The 17,829-nt window shown below is 40.5% G+C and overlaps 1 protein-coding gene across 2 annotated transcripts in view; it reads left to right on the top strand.

Annotated features, from left to right (window-relative positions):
• Positions 1-473: 473 nt before the first annotated feature.
• The window catches only part of NUP205 (nucleoporin 205), an 80,301-nt gene continuing 62,945 nt past the window's right edge, over positions 474-17,829 (top strand). Inside the window, exons 1-7 of one of the 2 annotated variants that reach the window (XM_086395423.1) lie at positions 474-777; positions 7,929-8,071; positions 9,329-9,500; positions 12,002-12,146; positions 12,514-12,673; positions 13,078-13,306; positions 15,506-15,670. In XM_086395423.1, the coding sequence (XP_086251549.1) occupies positions 750-777; positions 7,929-8,071; positions 9,329-9,500; positions 12,002-12,146; positions 12,514-12,673; positions 13,078-13,306; positions 15,506-15,670 (1,042 nt within the window). In that variant the 5' untranslated portion in view covers positions 474-749. Of the gene's footprint in view, positions 850-7,928; positions 8,072-9,328; positions 9,501-12,001; positions 12,147-12,513; positions 12,674-13,077; positions 13,307-15,505; positions 15,671-17,829 lie in introns of both variants that reach the window. The other variant, XM_086395422.1, reaches the window with a different exon arrangement.

The raw sequence follows: 17,829 nt of genomic DNA, 5'->3' as shown, positions 1-17,829 counted from the left end.
CTAATTTTGTACGCATCTGAAATTTTCATAATAAAAAATTATGATTGTTTAATTGCATGCAACTATATTCACACAATATGCTTGGTATATAGATGAAATGTAATGAAAATTTAGTTTGTAACCGGTCAAGTTGCTTTTTGAGGCTTGTCACCGTACATCCTACTCAACTCCCCAAAGTAAGGGAGTGATGCAAGAAGATTTAAAGTAAGATTATTTGAATTTACGGCTTTCATAATATCATAAGTGGGTGTCATTTCAATAACTAATCTTTTTCTGCTTCAGTGAACTGACTTTTTAAAAAAAAAATTCTCCTTTTATTTATTTTTCCTTTTGGATGAGTTTCGTGGCAAGCAAGATCTTCTTTCCCCAACTAGAGATCGACCTGTGCTCCCTACGGTGGAAGCACGGAGTCTTAATCCCGGGACTTCAGAGAAGTCCCTAGCTAACCAACTGAAATCATTAGAAACAGAACTACAAGTCCCAGAATGCACTGCACGATGGACGTCAATTCGAAGACCCCGCGTCTCCGAACTAGTTGCCCTCGCCTTTACTTGAATGGGAATAATCCCAGCGAAAATTGACGTCTGTGACTCAGGGCAGATTTTCGGGTATCCGTACGCCTGGGTCGGTCGAGAGTGCAGTTCGAGAAGGACAGCGTGGTACTTTCCTTATCAGGCGTCGCTCCGGGCAGCCTCACCCTCTTCTGGGGCTTCCGTGCGGCAGGAGGGCTCCGTTATTGCGCCTCCAAGATGGCGACTCTGTTGGCGGTAAACTCGGGTAGGTGCGGCCGGGGCAGAATGCAAGCTGTGGGCAAGGTGCTGACCCGTCCTTTAGGGAGAGACCCAGGCAGTGAGTTTTCTCGGAGTCCACGACCCCACTTGTGCATAAGTGTCCGCTTCTCCTTAGCTTCGGGGCTAGAGTCCCGCCCCTCCCCAGTTTGAATGGCGCGTGTCGGCACTGCGGCTCTAGCCCTAGAATTGGGTCTTAAGGTTCGAGACAGGGAGGCTTGGTCCACTGGAACAGGACGGGCAGTTCTCATAACCAGGGCCTAGTCTAGTGCCTTCCATTACCTATCCCAGTATGTGTCTGCGGTCCGAATTCCTGCAGGATTTGCAAGTCTCTGGCAATGGGGCCAGGAGACCGGAGATATTTTTCAGCCACGAGCGCAGGCTTAAAATGAAAACTCCCACCTCAAAATAGTCGCTGGGGCCCCTCTAGGTTGGGTGGGAGGGTGGGTGGATGGGTAGTTCTACAGAAAGCAAGGTCCCTTGGTTATGAAGCCTGCAATCCGGAAGGTGGTCCAGAGTGCCGTGACTCCCGACTTGGCTTTTGTGGCCCGTCCCTTGATGCTCCTGAACCCTTGGAGCAGTAGACCGTCGGGGACGGGCAGAATCTAGAAGGGAGAGAAGAAAGTTTGAAGGACTTGGATTGGGTTCTCTTGTCAATTCTCAGTCGGGCGAGTACCCCGCCTCCTCACCCGTACCCCTGTCCCCACCTGGGCGTTTGAAAGAGTGGGTGCATTCTGATTGTCACAATTCCTGGGATGCACTGCAGGCGCCTAGTGGGCGGGCCGAGGATGCCAGAAGTGTTGTGGCGCCTGAAACGTGCCTGGGAAATGAAGAATTTCCTGCTTAGAATGCCTTGATTGAGCCGTGCTAAGCTTCATGGGTAGTTAAGAGCATATCTGGGTGATAAATGCTTGTAGAGCATTTCACTCAAGAGGACTCTTTTGCTGGGCGCCTTTTCTGTCTCTGTACAGTCTTTTCTTGTTGCTGATACATTCTTTTCATGGGCTTCCCTGGTGGCTCAGCTGGTAAAGAATCCGCCTGCAATGCGGGAGATCTGCGTTGCAGTGTGGGTTCGATCCCTGGGTTAGGAAGATCCTCTGGAGAAGGGAACAGCTACCCACTCCAGTATTCTGGCCTGGAGAATTCCATGGACTGTATATAGTCCATGGGGTTACAAAGAGTTGGACACTACTGAGCGACTTTCACTTTTCACTTATTCTTTTCACATGATGATATTTTTGAAAACTTGTCTAAATCTGACTTTTGTAAATCAAACCCTTTCAGAACCACTATGATAAATTATTTTGTAATAATGAATTCTGTTTATTGAGCACCTCCTATTTTCCAGGCACTAGACCTAGAGTTGTGCTTTCATTTAGTCTGTCTTATACAGCTCTGGGGTAGTTGGTATTAAATACATCATTTTACAGATTTGGAGATAAGAGTCTTAGAGTACTTAACTTCTTCAAGGTTATACAGCTAATGATTTAAAGCCAGTTTTTTTTTTTTTTTTTTCCCCTTGAAGCCAGTCTTTGATACTTAAATTTCTACGTGATCCTACTTGTGAAAGTGTTAGTCACTCAGTCATGTCTGACTCTTTGCAACCCCTGTGGACTGCAGCCCACCAGGCTCCTCTGTCCATGGAATTCTCCAGGCAAGAATACTGGAGTGGGTTGCCATTCCCTTCTCCAGGCAATCTTTCTGACCCAGGGATAGAATCTAGGTCTCCTGCATTACAGCAGACGTTTTCCACCATCTGAGCCACCAGGGAAGCCCTGCTTAAGCAAAACCTAATTCATTTCATTACATAGAATTTTCATGTATCTAAATGTTAGCAGTGAAGTTACTTTCTTAATATTGCTGTCCTGCCCTCCCACCCAGATGTAAACTTAAAACAAGTCTTGCATGTTATATGTGTGGTTATATACTTTTCTTTGGAGAAGGCAAGGGCACCCCACTCCAGTACTCTTGCCTGGGAAATCCAATGGATGCAGGAGCCTGGTGGGCTGCAGTCCATGGGGTCTCGAAGAGTCGGACACGACTGAGCGACTTCACTTTAACTTTTCACTTTCATGCATTGGAGAAGGAAATGGCAACCCACTCCAGTGTTCTTGCCTGGAGAATCCCAGGGATGGCGGAGCCTGGTGGGCTGCCGTCTGTGCGGTCGCACAGAGTCGAACATGACTGAAGCGACTTAGCATACTTTTCTTTAGTATATATACTCATTGTAAGTTACTATTCTTAAACATAAATCATTGAAGGAAATTGCTGTTGCCAACAGCTGCAAAGAGTATAGATTGTATAATAATGCCTTGTGGCAGGAGTGTTTAATTGGCCACATAGAAAGGAAACATTTTTAAGAGCTGAGTCAGGAGAAATTTTTTTTAATATATATATACTTATTTATTTATATGGCTGCACTGTGTCTTAGTTGTGGCGTGCGAGATCTTTAGTTGTGACATGTGTGATCTAGTTCCCTGACCAGACATCGAACCCGGCCCCCTGCATTGGGAGTGTGGAGTCTTAGCCGCTGAACCACCAGGGAAGTCCCAGGAGAATGTTAAAAATAAAAAAAAGATGTCCAGGAAAGTAACCCAAACGCCCATTGACAAGTTAATGGGTAAATAGTGTGGTCTGCACATCTATAATGGAATGTTACTCAGCTTTGAAAAGGAAATCCTGTCCTATGCTAAAACCTTGAAGACTTTCTGCTAAGTGAAGTAAGCCAGTAACAAAAAGACAAATACTGTATAATTCTACTTATGTGAGGGATTGAAAGTAGTCACACAGAAGCAAAAAATGTTGGTTGCCAGAGGCTGAGGGGGAGGGGGAAATGAGGGCTTGTTTAACAGGTACAAAATTTCAGTTTTGCAAGATGAAAGAGTTCTGGAGATCTGTTATATAACAGTATGATTGCCCTTAATGCTACTGAACTGCATACTTAAAAACATTTAAGATGGAAAATTCTATGCTATGTGCTTTTTATCATAGTTCAAGTAAAAACTTAAACATCTTAGAATTGTAGAAAGGGAAAAAACTAGATTGTAGAGTTCAACGACCTATGCCTGAGTTTCAGCTGCATGGTTTACTAGTACTGTGACCCATGTCAGCCTGGCTGAGTAGACCTATAGGCTTGTGGGTAAGCAGCCATTAACACTGACAATCCTTGGAGGGTTATCTGGTCACCTTTGTCCTGTTCATAGCATTGTCTATTTCAGACCTTTTCCATGCTCATCAAATCTTTAACCTCCAACCGATCCCTTAGTCTCCTAGTCACACAGAAAGAAGCCAAAAGGCTTGAACTCTTTTTTCACCCTTAAACTTGGAAAGGTAGGTATATCTACACCCTTGAGTCAGTTGCCCTGTGTCTTCCTGTCTAAGGTAGATGCTACCCTTTACAGCCTTATCCCTGTTACTCCTTCCTCTTGTCGATTTGCCTCTGTGTCTTGTTCCTTTTCTTTCCACCAACTGCCCTCTTTCTTGATTTCATGCCGCACCCCAGTTACCGTCCTCTTGCTCCTCTTCACAGTCAGATCTTTCAAACACTCATCAATATTCACTGACTATTTCCATACCTTCTCCTCCTCCACCCACTCTAGTATCTTGTTGTTTAGTCACTAAGTTGCATGAGACTCTTTGCGACCCCATGGGCTGTAGCCCGGCAGGCTCCTCTGTCCATAGGGTTTCCCAGGCAAGAATACTGCAGTGGGTCGCCATTTCCTTCTCTAGGCGATCGTCCCAATGTAGGGATTGAACCTGCATCTTGTGCCTTGGCAGGCAGATTCTTTCCTGCTGAGCCACCAGGGAAGCCTCTCTAGTCTGTTCTCATCCTCCTAAACAGCTCTCAACTTTTACATGCTTTTCTGTTTCAGTAAGTCCAGCAGACGTGTGAGATCTTTTTCTCACTTGATCTTCACGGGTAAGACCAAAATCCTTAGCAGGAGCTAGTAAGCCCTGCATGGTGTGCCAGTTGCCCTCCTTGCGAACCCTTCTTGGTACTCTGGCTCTCTTGGCATTTTCAGCAGTTTGAGAAAGCAGCATTTCCTCTTGCCTTGGGAACCCATGTGCTGTCCTTTTTCCTTGTTGTGTTATGTCTACCACCTTCCATTCCCCCTTTTATCCTTCGCATTTCAGCCTAATAACCATCCCTTGCTCAGTGCATCCTTGCCTTCCCTGATCTCCCCGGCAAGGTCACATTCCTCTATTGTGCGGTCTTTGCCCGGGTGCTTCACTGTCGTAGCCCTTACCCCATATTGGAGATTGCCCTGAAGTGTGACTGTGGGAAATGTGCTTCCTCACTACACTGAGAGCTTATGCATATCTAGTCCATGACGAATGAGTGAATAGGTGGGATTTTTGATCTGTTATTGGATGCCTTCCCATAAAAGGAGGGAAGTAGAATTTTCTCTGGATTTCACTGAACTTATTTAAGCTATGTGTACTGCAAAGAATCGTTCATCAGAGGTTCTATTAAGTATTATTTTTACAGACAGTCTATTTTTGTTAGCTTTTTTCAGATTTTAAAAATACTTGTGGTTAGGCAACTTTCACATTTGCCTACAAGTCATTTTTCTTTTTTTTAATTATTTATTTCTTTTAATTTGGCTGCATTGGGTCTTAGTTGCCAAATGTGAGACTCAGTTCCCTGGCCAAGGATTGAACCCGGGCCCCCTGCTTTGGGAGCACTGAGCCGTACCCACTGAACTGCTAGGAAGTTCCTACAAGTCAGTTTTGGTAACTTTCCTTCGTACTGCGTGCCAATCAGGAACCAGTTCTGACTCTACCAACAGCTCGAGCCTTTCTGTTTTACTGCCCTCATCCTGCTTAAGGTTCCATCACCTCATGAGTAACTTACCTACTGATCGTCCTTGGGTCCTGACACTTCATATTCTAGTTAGTCTGTCCATCACACCATTGTCCAGGTTTATTTTGTCTTCTGGGGCTTCCCGTGTGGCTCAGTGGTAAAGAATCTGCCTGCCAATGCAGGAGATGCAGGTTCAGTTTCTGGATTGGCAAGATCCCTTGGAGAAGGAAATGGCAACCCACTCCAGTATTCTTGCCTGGAGAATCCCATGGATAGAGGAGCCTGGCGGGCTGTAGTCCACCAGGTCTCAAAGAATCGGACACAACTGAGTGACTGAGCATCTGTGCATTTTGTCATCTACTACTTGAAACTTGCCCATTTGCTAATGGGAAAAATTCCATCTTGGCCAGGAAAACAAGGCTCAAACCTGCTCTGTCCTCAGCAGCTGGAAAGAGCCAAGAAAATGATCTCTAGGGAAGTCAGGTAGCCACTATCCAACTGGCCCCTCATAGGCAGTCACCAGGATCCAGGGTCAGGTCCTCATCTTGGCAGGCCTGGAGCTGTGATATTTGTTAGTTGTATCCAGAGTCCAGTAGATACCAGTAATTTATTTTCTCTACTCACCCTCAGACAGATATGTACACCAGTATGTCAATTAATTGATCTTTAGTGGGAAGTACATCTGCATGGGTCCTCATTTCCTGAGCACATTTTATTCTGGAAAGTTTATATGACATGCTGTATTTTCCATCAGAAGATTGGCAAGTTTAGGGTCGAGACGGGAAAAGCAAAGCCTGGAGTTGGGTGATTGTTCTCTATGTAAGATCGAGACAATTGATCCCCATTCGATCACATCCCCATAGCAAAGACCTGACACAGCTTCCTCCCTGCCCATCACATCAAGCTAGATGCTTCCTTTTGTATGTTCTCATAGGACTCTACTTCTTCATCATGCCTTTCATTATACTGTTGGTTGTGTTTTGAATTCTGCATTTAATGCCTGTCTTTCTCATCAATCCATAAGTTCATAAGCCCAGGGATCCTGTCTGTTCTGCTTGCTCTGTAGTCCCTGGCACGTGGAAGGCCCTCAGTCCAGTGAATGGATGCTCCAGCTTGACTGGTTTAGTCTGTCCTCTTCTTGCACATCTGGCTTCCTTGTGGCTTAGCTGGTAAAGAATCCACCTGCAATGTGGAAGACCTGGGTTCCATCCCTGGGTTGGGAAGATCCCCTGGAGAAGGGAATGCTACTCACTCCAGTATTCTGGCCTCAAGAATTCCATGGACCGTATAGTCCATGGGGTCACAGAGTTGGACATGACTGTGTGACTTTTACTTTCTTACAGATCCCTTTAAAAAATTTTGCACAGTACTTTGCTGCCTTCTGACAACACTGTTCATAAGATTGTAATGCATTTAGTTAGGTTACAGTTATCTTGCATGTCATTCTGACTGTCCTGGTGACTTTAGTGGGATTTGTGTTTTCTTAGATATCAGTTAAACATGTTTGCAGCCCACTCTTCACGGTTTGAGCTATAGTTAGTGCATCACTTGAGTGAGTGAGTGGTTTTAGTTAGTTTCCCTTTCAGAGTCTTTATTAACATATAGGGGTACCATGTCTAATTGTTTGCAAATAGAAACTTTGGGCTTCTGTGTCATTTTTTTCAAACCGTACTTAGTAGCACATAGCAATAGCTCTGTAAGTATTATTTATTATTCTTAGTATCTTTACAAAGAAAAATGTGATTCTTTATTAAATGAGTTTACAGAAGAATTCTGTATTTCTATGCTGTTTTTTAACAGCTAGTGTCCCAGGCAAAGTAAAATACTTTTTTTCAGCTTCTAAGTTTTACAGACTCTGGTTCCTCCTCCCCCCATTCCTGCTTTTCCTCTGGATGATAGGGAGGGACGGAAAGGCAGTTACATTTATTGAGTGACTGTGATATGCCAGACACTGTGTTGTATGTTTTACTTAGTTTATTCTTAGTCCATTCAACCTTATGAAGCAGGTGATGTCCTTATTTTGTATATAAGGAAACTGAAATTCAGAGAGGTTAGTTTCTCACTGCATGTCACATAACTAATAAAGTGACAAAACCAGGTTCCACTAATGCTTCAGTTTAAAGTCAGGATTTACTTTGTATTAAGTTAGGTAAAATGATGTTTGTGTTATTGCTTGTGAATTCTAATACTCTTATATTAATGTTTGGTTTGTATATATAATGCCTTATATTTAAAAGTTTCTGTGAGTGTGACTAAAATGCATAGACAATAACTTTGCCTTCTTTTCCAAATGTATGTTCTACTTGATGCTGATTTTTATTCATTTTTCCTTTAAGCCGCTAGTCTGTGGGGCCCTTACAAAGACATTTGGCAGACTGTGGGAAATGCTCTTTGGAGAAGACAACCTGAGGCGGTCCACCTCCTTGACATGATTTTGAAGAAGCACAAACCTGACTTCATCTCATTGTTCAGAAATCCTGTAGGAGATTTTCTTTTTTTGCTTCTTGAATTTGCTTTTTCCTTTCAAGATTGAAGGAGCAAGTAAATTCTTAATGCATTTAAATGCAATATGTTACTTGTTCTAGTCTATTGATTAAAGTTTTTTCTAAAGATTACCTAGGAGCAATTATTTTCTTCTTTCTGTTCTCCATGGAAGTTAATATAGCTTTTAATTCTAGCTAGCAGGTATCTTGATAGTATTTGAATACGATTTTAGAAGGTCTACATATTCCGGAAATAGAAGCCTTCTTGGAATTTCTGACTTGCAGTTAATCCATCTAAACTTAGTAAGGTTGATTCTTTTATTTATTTTCAGGTACACTTCAACATTTTAATTCTTTATAACGTTATGTAAATTGTGTTAACTGAATGAGTTAATTCTTACATATCGTTAATCACTGCATCTTGACATACTTTTCAATGAGGAGTAGATTACTTCAGCAGTGGGGGTTCATATTTGGAAACTCCTTTCCCTGCTGTTTGACAGTTTTCTTTATACACTAGCAAGGCTATCTAAGAGCTATTTATGGGTTTGTCTTACCAGAAAGAGCCCTGGCCTGGGAGCCAGTTGAACTGAGTTCCAGTCTTGGCTCTCCCACTGAAGAGTTGTGTGACCATAGGCAAGCCACCTGACTTCTCTGGGCATCAGTTTTTCCCTTCTGCAAATAGAGAAGGTGGATTAAATGACTATATGGCCTTTTTCAATGTAGAAATACCTAAGATTTTATGGCCCATCAAGTAATTCTGTACTATGTTATATGTTAAATATTTGCAGGTAAATCTTTTTGCAAATAAGACTACATTTTAAAATAACATACTAACAAGCTATCATTAGTCCTCCTATTTAATTCAGCAATTCATTTCCATTTGCTGTCTTCCACTTGAAGATTGATTGTTTTTATACTTCTTAAAGATATTATTGGAAAGTTCCTTAGATAATTGAAAAGTTGGATGCTGTTTTGTGTGATTTCTCAACCTTTCCAAGTTGAGCAGAAATAGTTATTGAGAAGGTAATCAAAAAAAAAAAAAAAGAAGAAGGTAATCATAGTGTAAAAAGTTGAAAGTGATGTAAAATGTTACCTCATAAAGTTCTAACTGTAGATCATATGATAAGAAATACTGTTGGTCTTGTTGTCAGACTGCTTTGTGAATGAACTTCTCTAGGTAACAGTTAACACCTTGTTTCCATGTGCCATTTTCATGAAATGATCCTATTTATTTATTTTTACTGTTGTAGCCAAAAAACGTTCAACAACATGAGAAGGTTCAGAAAGCCAGCACAGAGGGAGTTGCCATTCAGGGTCAACAGGGAACCCGACTTCTTCCCGAACAGCTCATTAAAGAGGCTTTTATCCTCAGTGACCTTTTTGATATTGGAGAACTGGCAGCTGTTGAACTTCTTTTGGCTGGTAGGTTGACACTTAACCTATGGTCAGGCAGTACATACATATACAATTATTCGCTTGTAATTTCAAATATTACACCATTTAGATTCCGCAGTAGTTTCTAAAGATGCAGTGTATTTGATATTCACAATATTGCCTTTTGTTTATCTTTGACTAATGGGAAGGCTTTCGTTTAGTGGTCAGAGTTGTTTAAGGAAATTTAACTGTTTTAAGATAGACTTTTTCTCGGTCATTGACTCGCAACGAATAGCTGACTGCATCTCAGACGTTTTTATAGCACAGAGCATTTCTTGTCATACAAGGAGTAAGAAGGTAAGGTCACTGCTTTTTTGGCATTTCTTTTGGAGGGGGTGATTCAGACAATGAATAGGTAAAGAATATTCATGACTGAGTGAAGTTGCTCGGTCGGGTCTGACTCTTTGCAACCCCACGGACTGTAGCTTGCCAGGCTCCTCCGTCCATGGAATTCTCCAGGCATAATATAATACTTCCCCAGGGGATCTTCCCGACCCAGGGATTGAACACAGGTCTACCTCATTGAAGGCAGACTCTTTACCATCTGAACCACAAGGGAAGTTCCTAGGTAAAGAATAAGATAATGTCAATAATACTGAGTTCTAGGAAGGAAGTAAAACACGGCAGTGGGGTAGAGATGGGGGCTGGTAGAGGGAACTGTGTAAGGAGTGTACTAAGGGAAGGCCTCTCTGAGATTGGAGCCTTCGCTCTGGAACCTGTATGATGACAAGGTACCAGACTTGTTGGGGAAGGGTGTTCCAGGGATTGTAGAGCTTGAGGTGCGAGCAGAGGCATGCCAAAGGACACAAAGACCACAGTGGGCAGAACATCATGAATGAGGGCGAGAGCGAAAGAAGACAAGGACATCATAGGGGTCAGATCATAGTCTTGCAGGCCGTGAACATTGTTTGGATTTTATTCTAATTGCAGTGGGAAGTTGTTGGCAGGGGCTTTAAGCATAAGAATTATAGTATCTGGAAAAACTGAAATGATTTGTCCTGCTGCAATATAGAAAAAAGATTGAAATTTCCGTAAAATAAGTAGTTCATTTTAGTCATAGCTGGGGAGCCATGTGAAGAAGCCAGGTGGACATTTTAATTGAAAGACAGTCTAATATATCTGAAGATAACCATGTAGCTGCCAGAATAATATCTGGCTTTTGACCTAAGGTTATATTAAAAGAAGTAAGATATTGAGAATGACTAAGGTCATTTTCCCATTCTGTGATGGAGATGTTAACTGGGCATGCTCCAGTTGTGAGTTGAATTCAAAACTTAATTTACCAAATATTTTTCCTGTGCATATTATATGTCAGGCACTGTGTTAAGATTCCAGGGATATAAAGATGAATAAAACCTCAGCTAGCTTATAAGTTATTATAAGTGAAATTATTACACTATACATAAAGGAGCTGATAGTCTAATAACTGAGAAAGACATAGAAACCAGTAATTTTGCCCCATTAAGTGCAGTAATGCAAAGTTTGGGGACGGCCCAGCGGGGAGATGTTTAAATTGACCTCAGGTTGTAGAGAAGTCCGCAGAGATCACGGGGCTTCCAGTGGTTGTTGAGAGTAATTAGGCACGTGTCAGGTGGAGTAGGTGTGCGCTCAGAAGACAAGGGACAGCCGGGCAGAAGTCGCCTGTGAGAACTGTGAGGCAGTGAGACAAATTTGGGGAAGAGAAGGGAGGAGAGTGTAGGAGTGACTGGGCCAAGGGTAGAAGAAAACCATAGGAAATGAAACTGTAGGCAAGGTTGTTCAGAAAAGACAAAGTAGAATTTACTCAAAGGGGAGTAGTGCAAAAGAGCAAGTAAAAGTAGAAACATAAGAAAAGGTTATTTAATTTACTAGGGGAAGAATCTTAAAAATATTTGAAAGATTTTATGTGAAAGGGAATAAAACGATGGATAGGTGTTTGAAGTAGAGCCCCTTAAACCCTGAGGTAGGGCCCCTTCAGTTCAGTTCAGTCGTTCAGTCGTGTCCGACTCTTTGCAACCCCATGAACCGCAGCACACCAGGCCTCCCTGTCCATCACCAACTCCCGGAGGCCACCCAAACCCATGTCCATCGAGTCGGTGATGCCATCCAACCATCTCATTCTCTGTCGTCCCCTTCTCCTCCTGCCCTCAATCTTTCCCAGCATCAGGGTCTTTTCCAGTGAGTCAGCTCTTCGCATCAGGTGGCCAAAGTATTGGAGTTTCAGCTTCAACATCACTCCTTCCAATGAACACCCAGAAATGATCTCCCTTAGGGTGGACTGGTTGGATCTCCTTGCAGTCCAAGGGACTCTCAAGAGTTTTCTCCAACACCACAGTTCAAAAGCATCAATTCTTTGGCGCTCAGCTTTCTTCACAGTCCAACTCTCACATCCATACATAACCCTGAGATTTCATAATTTCTTTGAACTGAGCATTGGTATCATGATTTTTGTCGCAGCCTAAACACATACATGTTTACTTCCTAAATTATTTCTCAACTTCCTTTTCCAGGAGAGCACCAACAGCCACATTTTCCTGGCCTCACCAGAGGATTAGTAGCTGTTCTTTTATACTGGGATGGAAAGCGGTGCATTGCAAATTCCCTGAAAGCCTTGATACAGTCCCGACGAGGAAAGACATGGACCCTTGAACTCAGGTCTGTTTGCATGCTAAGATTTCAGGACTTAATTAGAAATTGCTTGAAGAATTATAATTTTAGAAACAAAACTTTGTCTTTGGTATGTATAACATAAGTTGAGTAATAAACCCTCCCTTTTTGTGCCAGGAATAACACAAGAGTTTAAACCTGCTTTATTTCATTTAAAAATGAAATATTACTCAGTTATTTGTGGTTAGAAGTTTACTGAAACACAGTGATCTGAAAACAATGAAAAGAGCTAGGTTATAACTCATCCTGGTTGTTTCCAGTTATCCAACATTATTGTCAAAAGAGTATTTGCTATATCCATGTGATGAGGAAGTTTAAACACTATCATTCATGGTAACTTGATTTTTTATCACAGTCCAGAGCTCGTTTCTATGACAACACGGTTTACTGATGAGCTGATGGAGCAAGGATTGACTTACAAAGTTCTTACTCTGGTGTCACAGATTGATGTTAACAATGAGTTTGAGAAACTGCAGCGTGAGAGAGGTCTGGGTAGTGAAAAACATCGGAAAGAGGTGAGTGTTAGATGCGTCAATTCATAGTTGTCTGCGTCAGATCTTGAAGGCAGAAAAGCCATGTCAGCCAGAACATTCTTCTAATACATGCGTAGGAAAATTAATAACACTGAAGTGTGGTCAGTTCATGACATTGACGTGCACTTGTTTCAGTCTCTTTCTAGTCACTATGTGCCATGCTAGCACTTTTTCTAGAATGAGGCCTTTAAGAAATTGGTTATCCTGTAGAGGAAACTGGAGTTAGGATTTCAGAATCGGAAAGCTGAGGTTTTAGGGTCACTTATGGACTCAGATACGTTTATTTAGTTCACCTTTATAATAGATAGTTGATACTTTGGAATAAGATCAGGCTTCATAGTAATTCATTTATAATGATAATCATTCACCTTCACCTTTATTTCTAGGTTTCTGATCTCATCAAGGAGTGCAGGCAGTCTCTGGCAGAAAGCCTTTTCGCCTGGGCTTGCCAGTCACCTTTAGGCAAAGATGACACTCTCCTCCTTATCGGACATTTGGAAAGAGTGACGGTTGAGGCCAATGGCTCGTTGGATGCAGTGAACCTGGCTCTTCTTATGGCGCTTTTGTACTGCTTCGATAGCAGCTTTATAGAAGAAAGCACAGAGGAACGTGATGGTAGTGAACTTTGTATCCATTAATACATTTATTTTAAAAAATCAGATTTAATTGTGGAGATGACATTTAAGAAAGGTGACAGTCTAACAACTAAAATATAAATTGTAAAGTTTATTCCTTTGTGTGTAATGCATCCATATTTGAATATTTAGATATAAGATCACATTTTGAAAGTAATTTCAACCCCGTTTGATGTTTCTTTTATCGTTTGGGATTTTAAAATGGGAAAGTGGCTAAAGGATTTGCAATGTGTGTTTGTGAATTATGCATGCATAACTTGCTTGTTTATTATTTATTCACGTTTTAAACCTTACATTCTAAGGGAGGATGACTATAATTTTTAGTAACATATCATCTTTGATGTTGTTTTCTGTGAAGTAGATAGAATTTCTCTTGCTAACCTTGTAAATGGGCTTCTCTGGTGGCTCAGCAGTAAAGAATCCATTTGGCAGTGCAGGATATACACGTTCGATCCCTGGGTCGAGAAGATCCCCTGGAGAAGGAAATGGCAACCCACTCTAGTATTCTTGCCTGGGAAATCCCATGGAGAGAGGAGCTTGGCAGGCTACAATCCATGGGGTCACAAAAGAGTCAGACATGACTTAGCGACTAAACAACTTAAACAACAACCTTATAAATGTTATTGCTTAGAGCTGAGGATCTTAAAAATGACTCTCACAAAGGAAGATTATTGCTATTCAATGTCATGCGTGCATGCTAAGTCGCTTCAGTCACGTCTGACTCTTTGTGACCCTTTTAACTGCCAGGCTCTTCCATCCATGCAATTCTCTAGGCAAGAATACTGGAGTGGGTTGCCATGCCCTCCAGGGGATCTTCCCAATCCAGGGATTGAACCTGCTTCTCTTATGTCTTCTGCCTTGGCAGGCAGGTTCTTTACCACTAGCGCCACCTGGGAAGCCCATTTAATGTCATAAATATTTATAATTATTCCGACAGTTATCCCCTGTCCGCTTTTGATTGTATCATCCCAGCCTTTCATTAGATATGTGAAGAGAACAGACGGTTCCCGTTCGTCTTTGGAGATCATCCTTAGCCGTTAGGAAAGGCTTATGTAAAACACAGCTATCCCGTACCTCCAGTCGAATTGTCGGGTGATACGTCATGTCACATCACAGGCAGCACCTGTGCTTTGTTGTTCAGTCGCTCAGTTGTGTCCGACTCTTTGCGATGCCATGGACTGCAGCACGCCAGGCCTCCCTGTCCATCACCATCTCCTGGAGCTTGCTCAGACTCACGTCCATTGACCTGTGCTACTCATATAGGAATGCTGCCAGTTAGTGCATTGGTCAGATTTCCTGTATTGAATGAAATGAAGCACAGAATTAAGTGGGTGTTGGCTGTGTTAATGGAAGTTTGTAAGCTGGAACTTTGAAATGCTAAATAGAATGGGAAGTTTCATAGGCTTGGGGTACTTATTTGGATTATCTCATCTTAATTACTTGTTGATCTTTCTGAATATCTTTGTTAATGGGAGTAGTGAATTACTAATTCATGTATAACAGTAGACATAAACTTTAAAAATACAGAAAATTAAAGAAAGTGTTCTTTCTGGTTTAAGGTTGGAACCACTGAACTAGTTATTCACAGAATGACATCAAAACAAAAAATAAGAAAACAATGAAGCAAAATAAAATTTGTAGGTGATCAGTGATGTTTCCCACTATTTTAGATTTATTTGGGATCTTGTGCTTTTTGAAGTACCATAGTATAATTGAAAATACCTTAATTATTTGGTTGTTTCATTTATGTTATAATCAGACTAGATGCATGTTTGCAGTTGGCATGCTTTGTTTTGGTCAGGGTTTTCTTTTTAATACTTTAAATTCAGGCTATTATTTATCTCATAAAAGTATCTTTCTTTAATCTTTAATGTTGGTTTATATTTTGGAATTAGTGCACAGAAAAAAATGAGTGGCTGTTTAACTTTTTTCAAATTTGTTAATAGAACACTTACCAAAAAAAAATCACTGAAAGTAATGAAACTAAAATTTAGGATTATTGTCATTTCTTTCAGTTTTAGTTTGTACAGTTTTTACAATAGTGTACTTATTTCAAAGATTAATGTTTAGTCTTTTTTTATAGAAATTCTCTGACTTTCTTATTCTTAGATATCATTCCTATACATCAAAAGTGGAAATTTTCTCTACTTTTTGGTATAGTGTCTGTTTTTGTTTTCAGATATGATTCATCAACTTCCGCTGTTGACAGAGAGACAATACATCGCAACAATTCACTCTCGCCTTCAGGACTCACAGCCTTGGAAGCTGCCAGGGCTGCAAGCCACAGTGAGGCTTGCCTGGGCGCTGGCCTTGAGGGGGATATCTCAGCTGCCTGATGTGACAGGTAAACTGCTTGTAGGTCATTTTCTTATGAGAAACGATGTATCTGCATTTAATATTTCAGAAAAGGTGTGACATTTGACAAGTCTAAACATGAGCCTAGGAAGATACTTAGAGTTGTGGTGAATGAATGTTTTCCTTTTTTTCTTGTCTCTCAAAAGAAACTATTCAAAAAAAAATTTTCCCTTTCTTGTAGCTAGTGATAATTCTCTTTTAGCTTCTTTTTTTCTTAAGAGTTTGAAATTTGAAAATGACAGTGTAACATACATATATATGTATTTTAACTTTTTCTTCTTGGGTTTGTTCACAAACAAATTTTTCTCACATTGTGTCAGATTAAAAACTAGTATTATTTAAAAATGCAGTGTGTTAGGAGGTGTTTGGTTCGGTCAGTAATGGATGTGGAATTCTGACTTCTAACGATGTTTTCTGCTGTAGCGTATCCTCTTCTGCCGTGTATGTTCATCATGCACGTGGTTTATCATCATACTAGTGGTTTACTGTAACAGGATGAGAAATAAGCTTTTGTTGTCATTTGAAGCCCCTGAAATTGTCACTTCTGTAGGTTTTTATGGTAAATTTGGAAAGATTTTATTAAAATTTACAGTCCATGGGCTTCCCAGGTGGCACAGTGGTAAAGAATCTGCTTGTCAGTGCAGGAGACACAGGAGACATGGGTCCGATCCATGGGTTGGGAAGATCCCCTGGAGGAGGCAATGGCAACCCACTCCAGTATTCTTGCCTGGAGAATCCCAGGGACAGAGGAGGCTGGTGGGAGGGCTACAGTCCCTGGAGTCGAAAAAGTGGGAAATGAGTGAGTGGCTGAGCATGCACGTCAGTTTTCTAGTTTTAGAGTGTCCGCAGATTCCAGGAGCTTGTCAATTGTGTGATTCCAGAACATGTTCACTAGTCTCATGTTGCTCCCAAGTGGGCTGTGGAAAGCTTTTTTTATCTTACAGATTTTTCTTTGGCTGAGTGTTGTTTATATTAAAGCTGATAAAAGGCTAATTAGACATTTACATTTATGTACAAATTCTGTTTTTTAACTATGCCTCTTCATTTATGAGTCTTATTTCAGTACTTTTGGGGCATAAAATGACCCTATGTACTTTTAAGTAGCTTTGTGATAGTTAATTAAATTCATATACTGTAAATTACTGTACCATTGCCCTAATCTTGAGGGGCACATAGAATATGCTGTACTTCATTACTGAATAGTAGATAAGAATAGTCTAGAAATGTGGACCTGGTTTCAAGTCCTAGATCTTTGGCTACTTAATCTCTTTGGTTTTGCGTGCTCATATCCTTTCATAATCTTTGAAGTTAGGGGCATTATAATGAACATTTTAAATACAAATTTTTTTCTGTTAATTTATATTTTAAAAATTACTAGAAAAAATGAATAACTTATCTTATATTGCAGAAATGGTGATTTCTTGAATCCAGACAAGTTTTACCAAGATCTGAATTTTGAAAAATTGTTTTCTACTCTTTATTATAGACTTCTGTAAATTTTATCATATGTGTTTATTACATTATTTTATAAAAGTGTATTTTGAGTTTTATTAAACTATAAAATTTTTGTGTACTGTTTTGAGACATTAAAACTCATTTTACATTAATGTATTAGTGTACTTTATTGCCTAAGTAGTCTTTAAAAAGTAGTTCTTAATTCTAGTATTTCTGAATTCAAGTGAAGACTTGGAACTAATTATTATTGTTATTATATATTTAATTAACCATTTCGGTAATTGTTATTAGTAGTAATAACAAATAATTAAGAAACTATTTTGTTCTCGAGTTTGTATAATATGGGTAGATATACAGGCTTTATTTCAAAATGCCAAACAGTATATAAACAAAAAAAGAAAAAAACCAGCCAATCTCTTTCCCTCTGGTTGAGAATATCCTGGTTTATATCTATTCCAAGGCATTGAAAATGTACCTTAAGGAACAGATCATATTTGGTCTCTATGACAGTGAAACAGAATAAGCTATTTAACAGTTATTTTCCAAAGCCAGATTATCACAAAATTACCTAGCATTTTTAAAGTTTAAAAGAAGTGAACAGCAATGTAGTTTTTGATGGAAAGATGCAGCATCACCCATGATACACTTTTACTGAAAAAATGGAATGTAATCAATTAAGCTGCTTAAGATCAA

Source organism: Bos grunniens, chromosome 4 (genome assembly GCF_055505025.1).
Source record: "Bos grunniens cultivar Pamir isolate PY7600 chromosome 4, Bosgru_T2T1.0, whole genome shotgun sequence".
Lineage (NCBI taxonomy): Eukaryota > Metazoa > Chordata > Mammalia > Artiodactyla > Bovidae > Bos > Bos grunniens.
The sequence above is the reverse complement of the archived record's forward strand: the minus strand, read 5'-3'. Positions and strand labels throughout refer to the sequence as shown.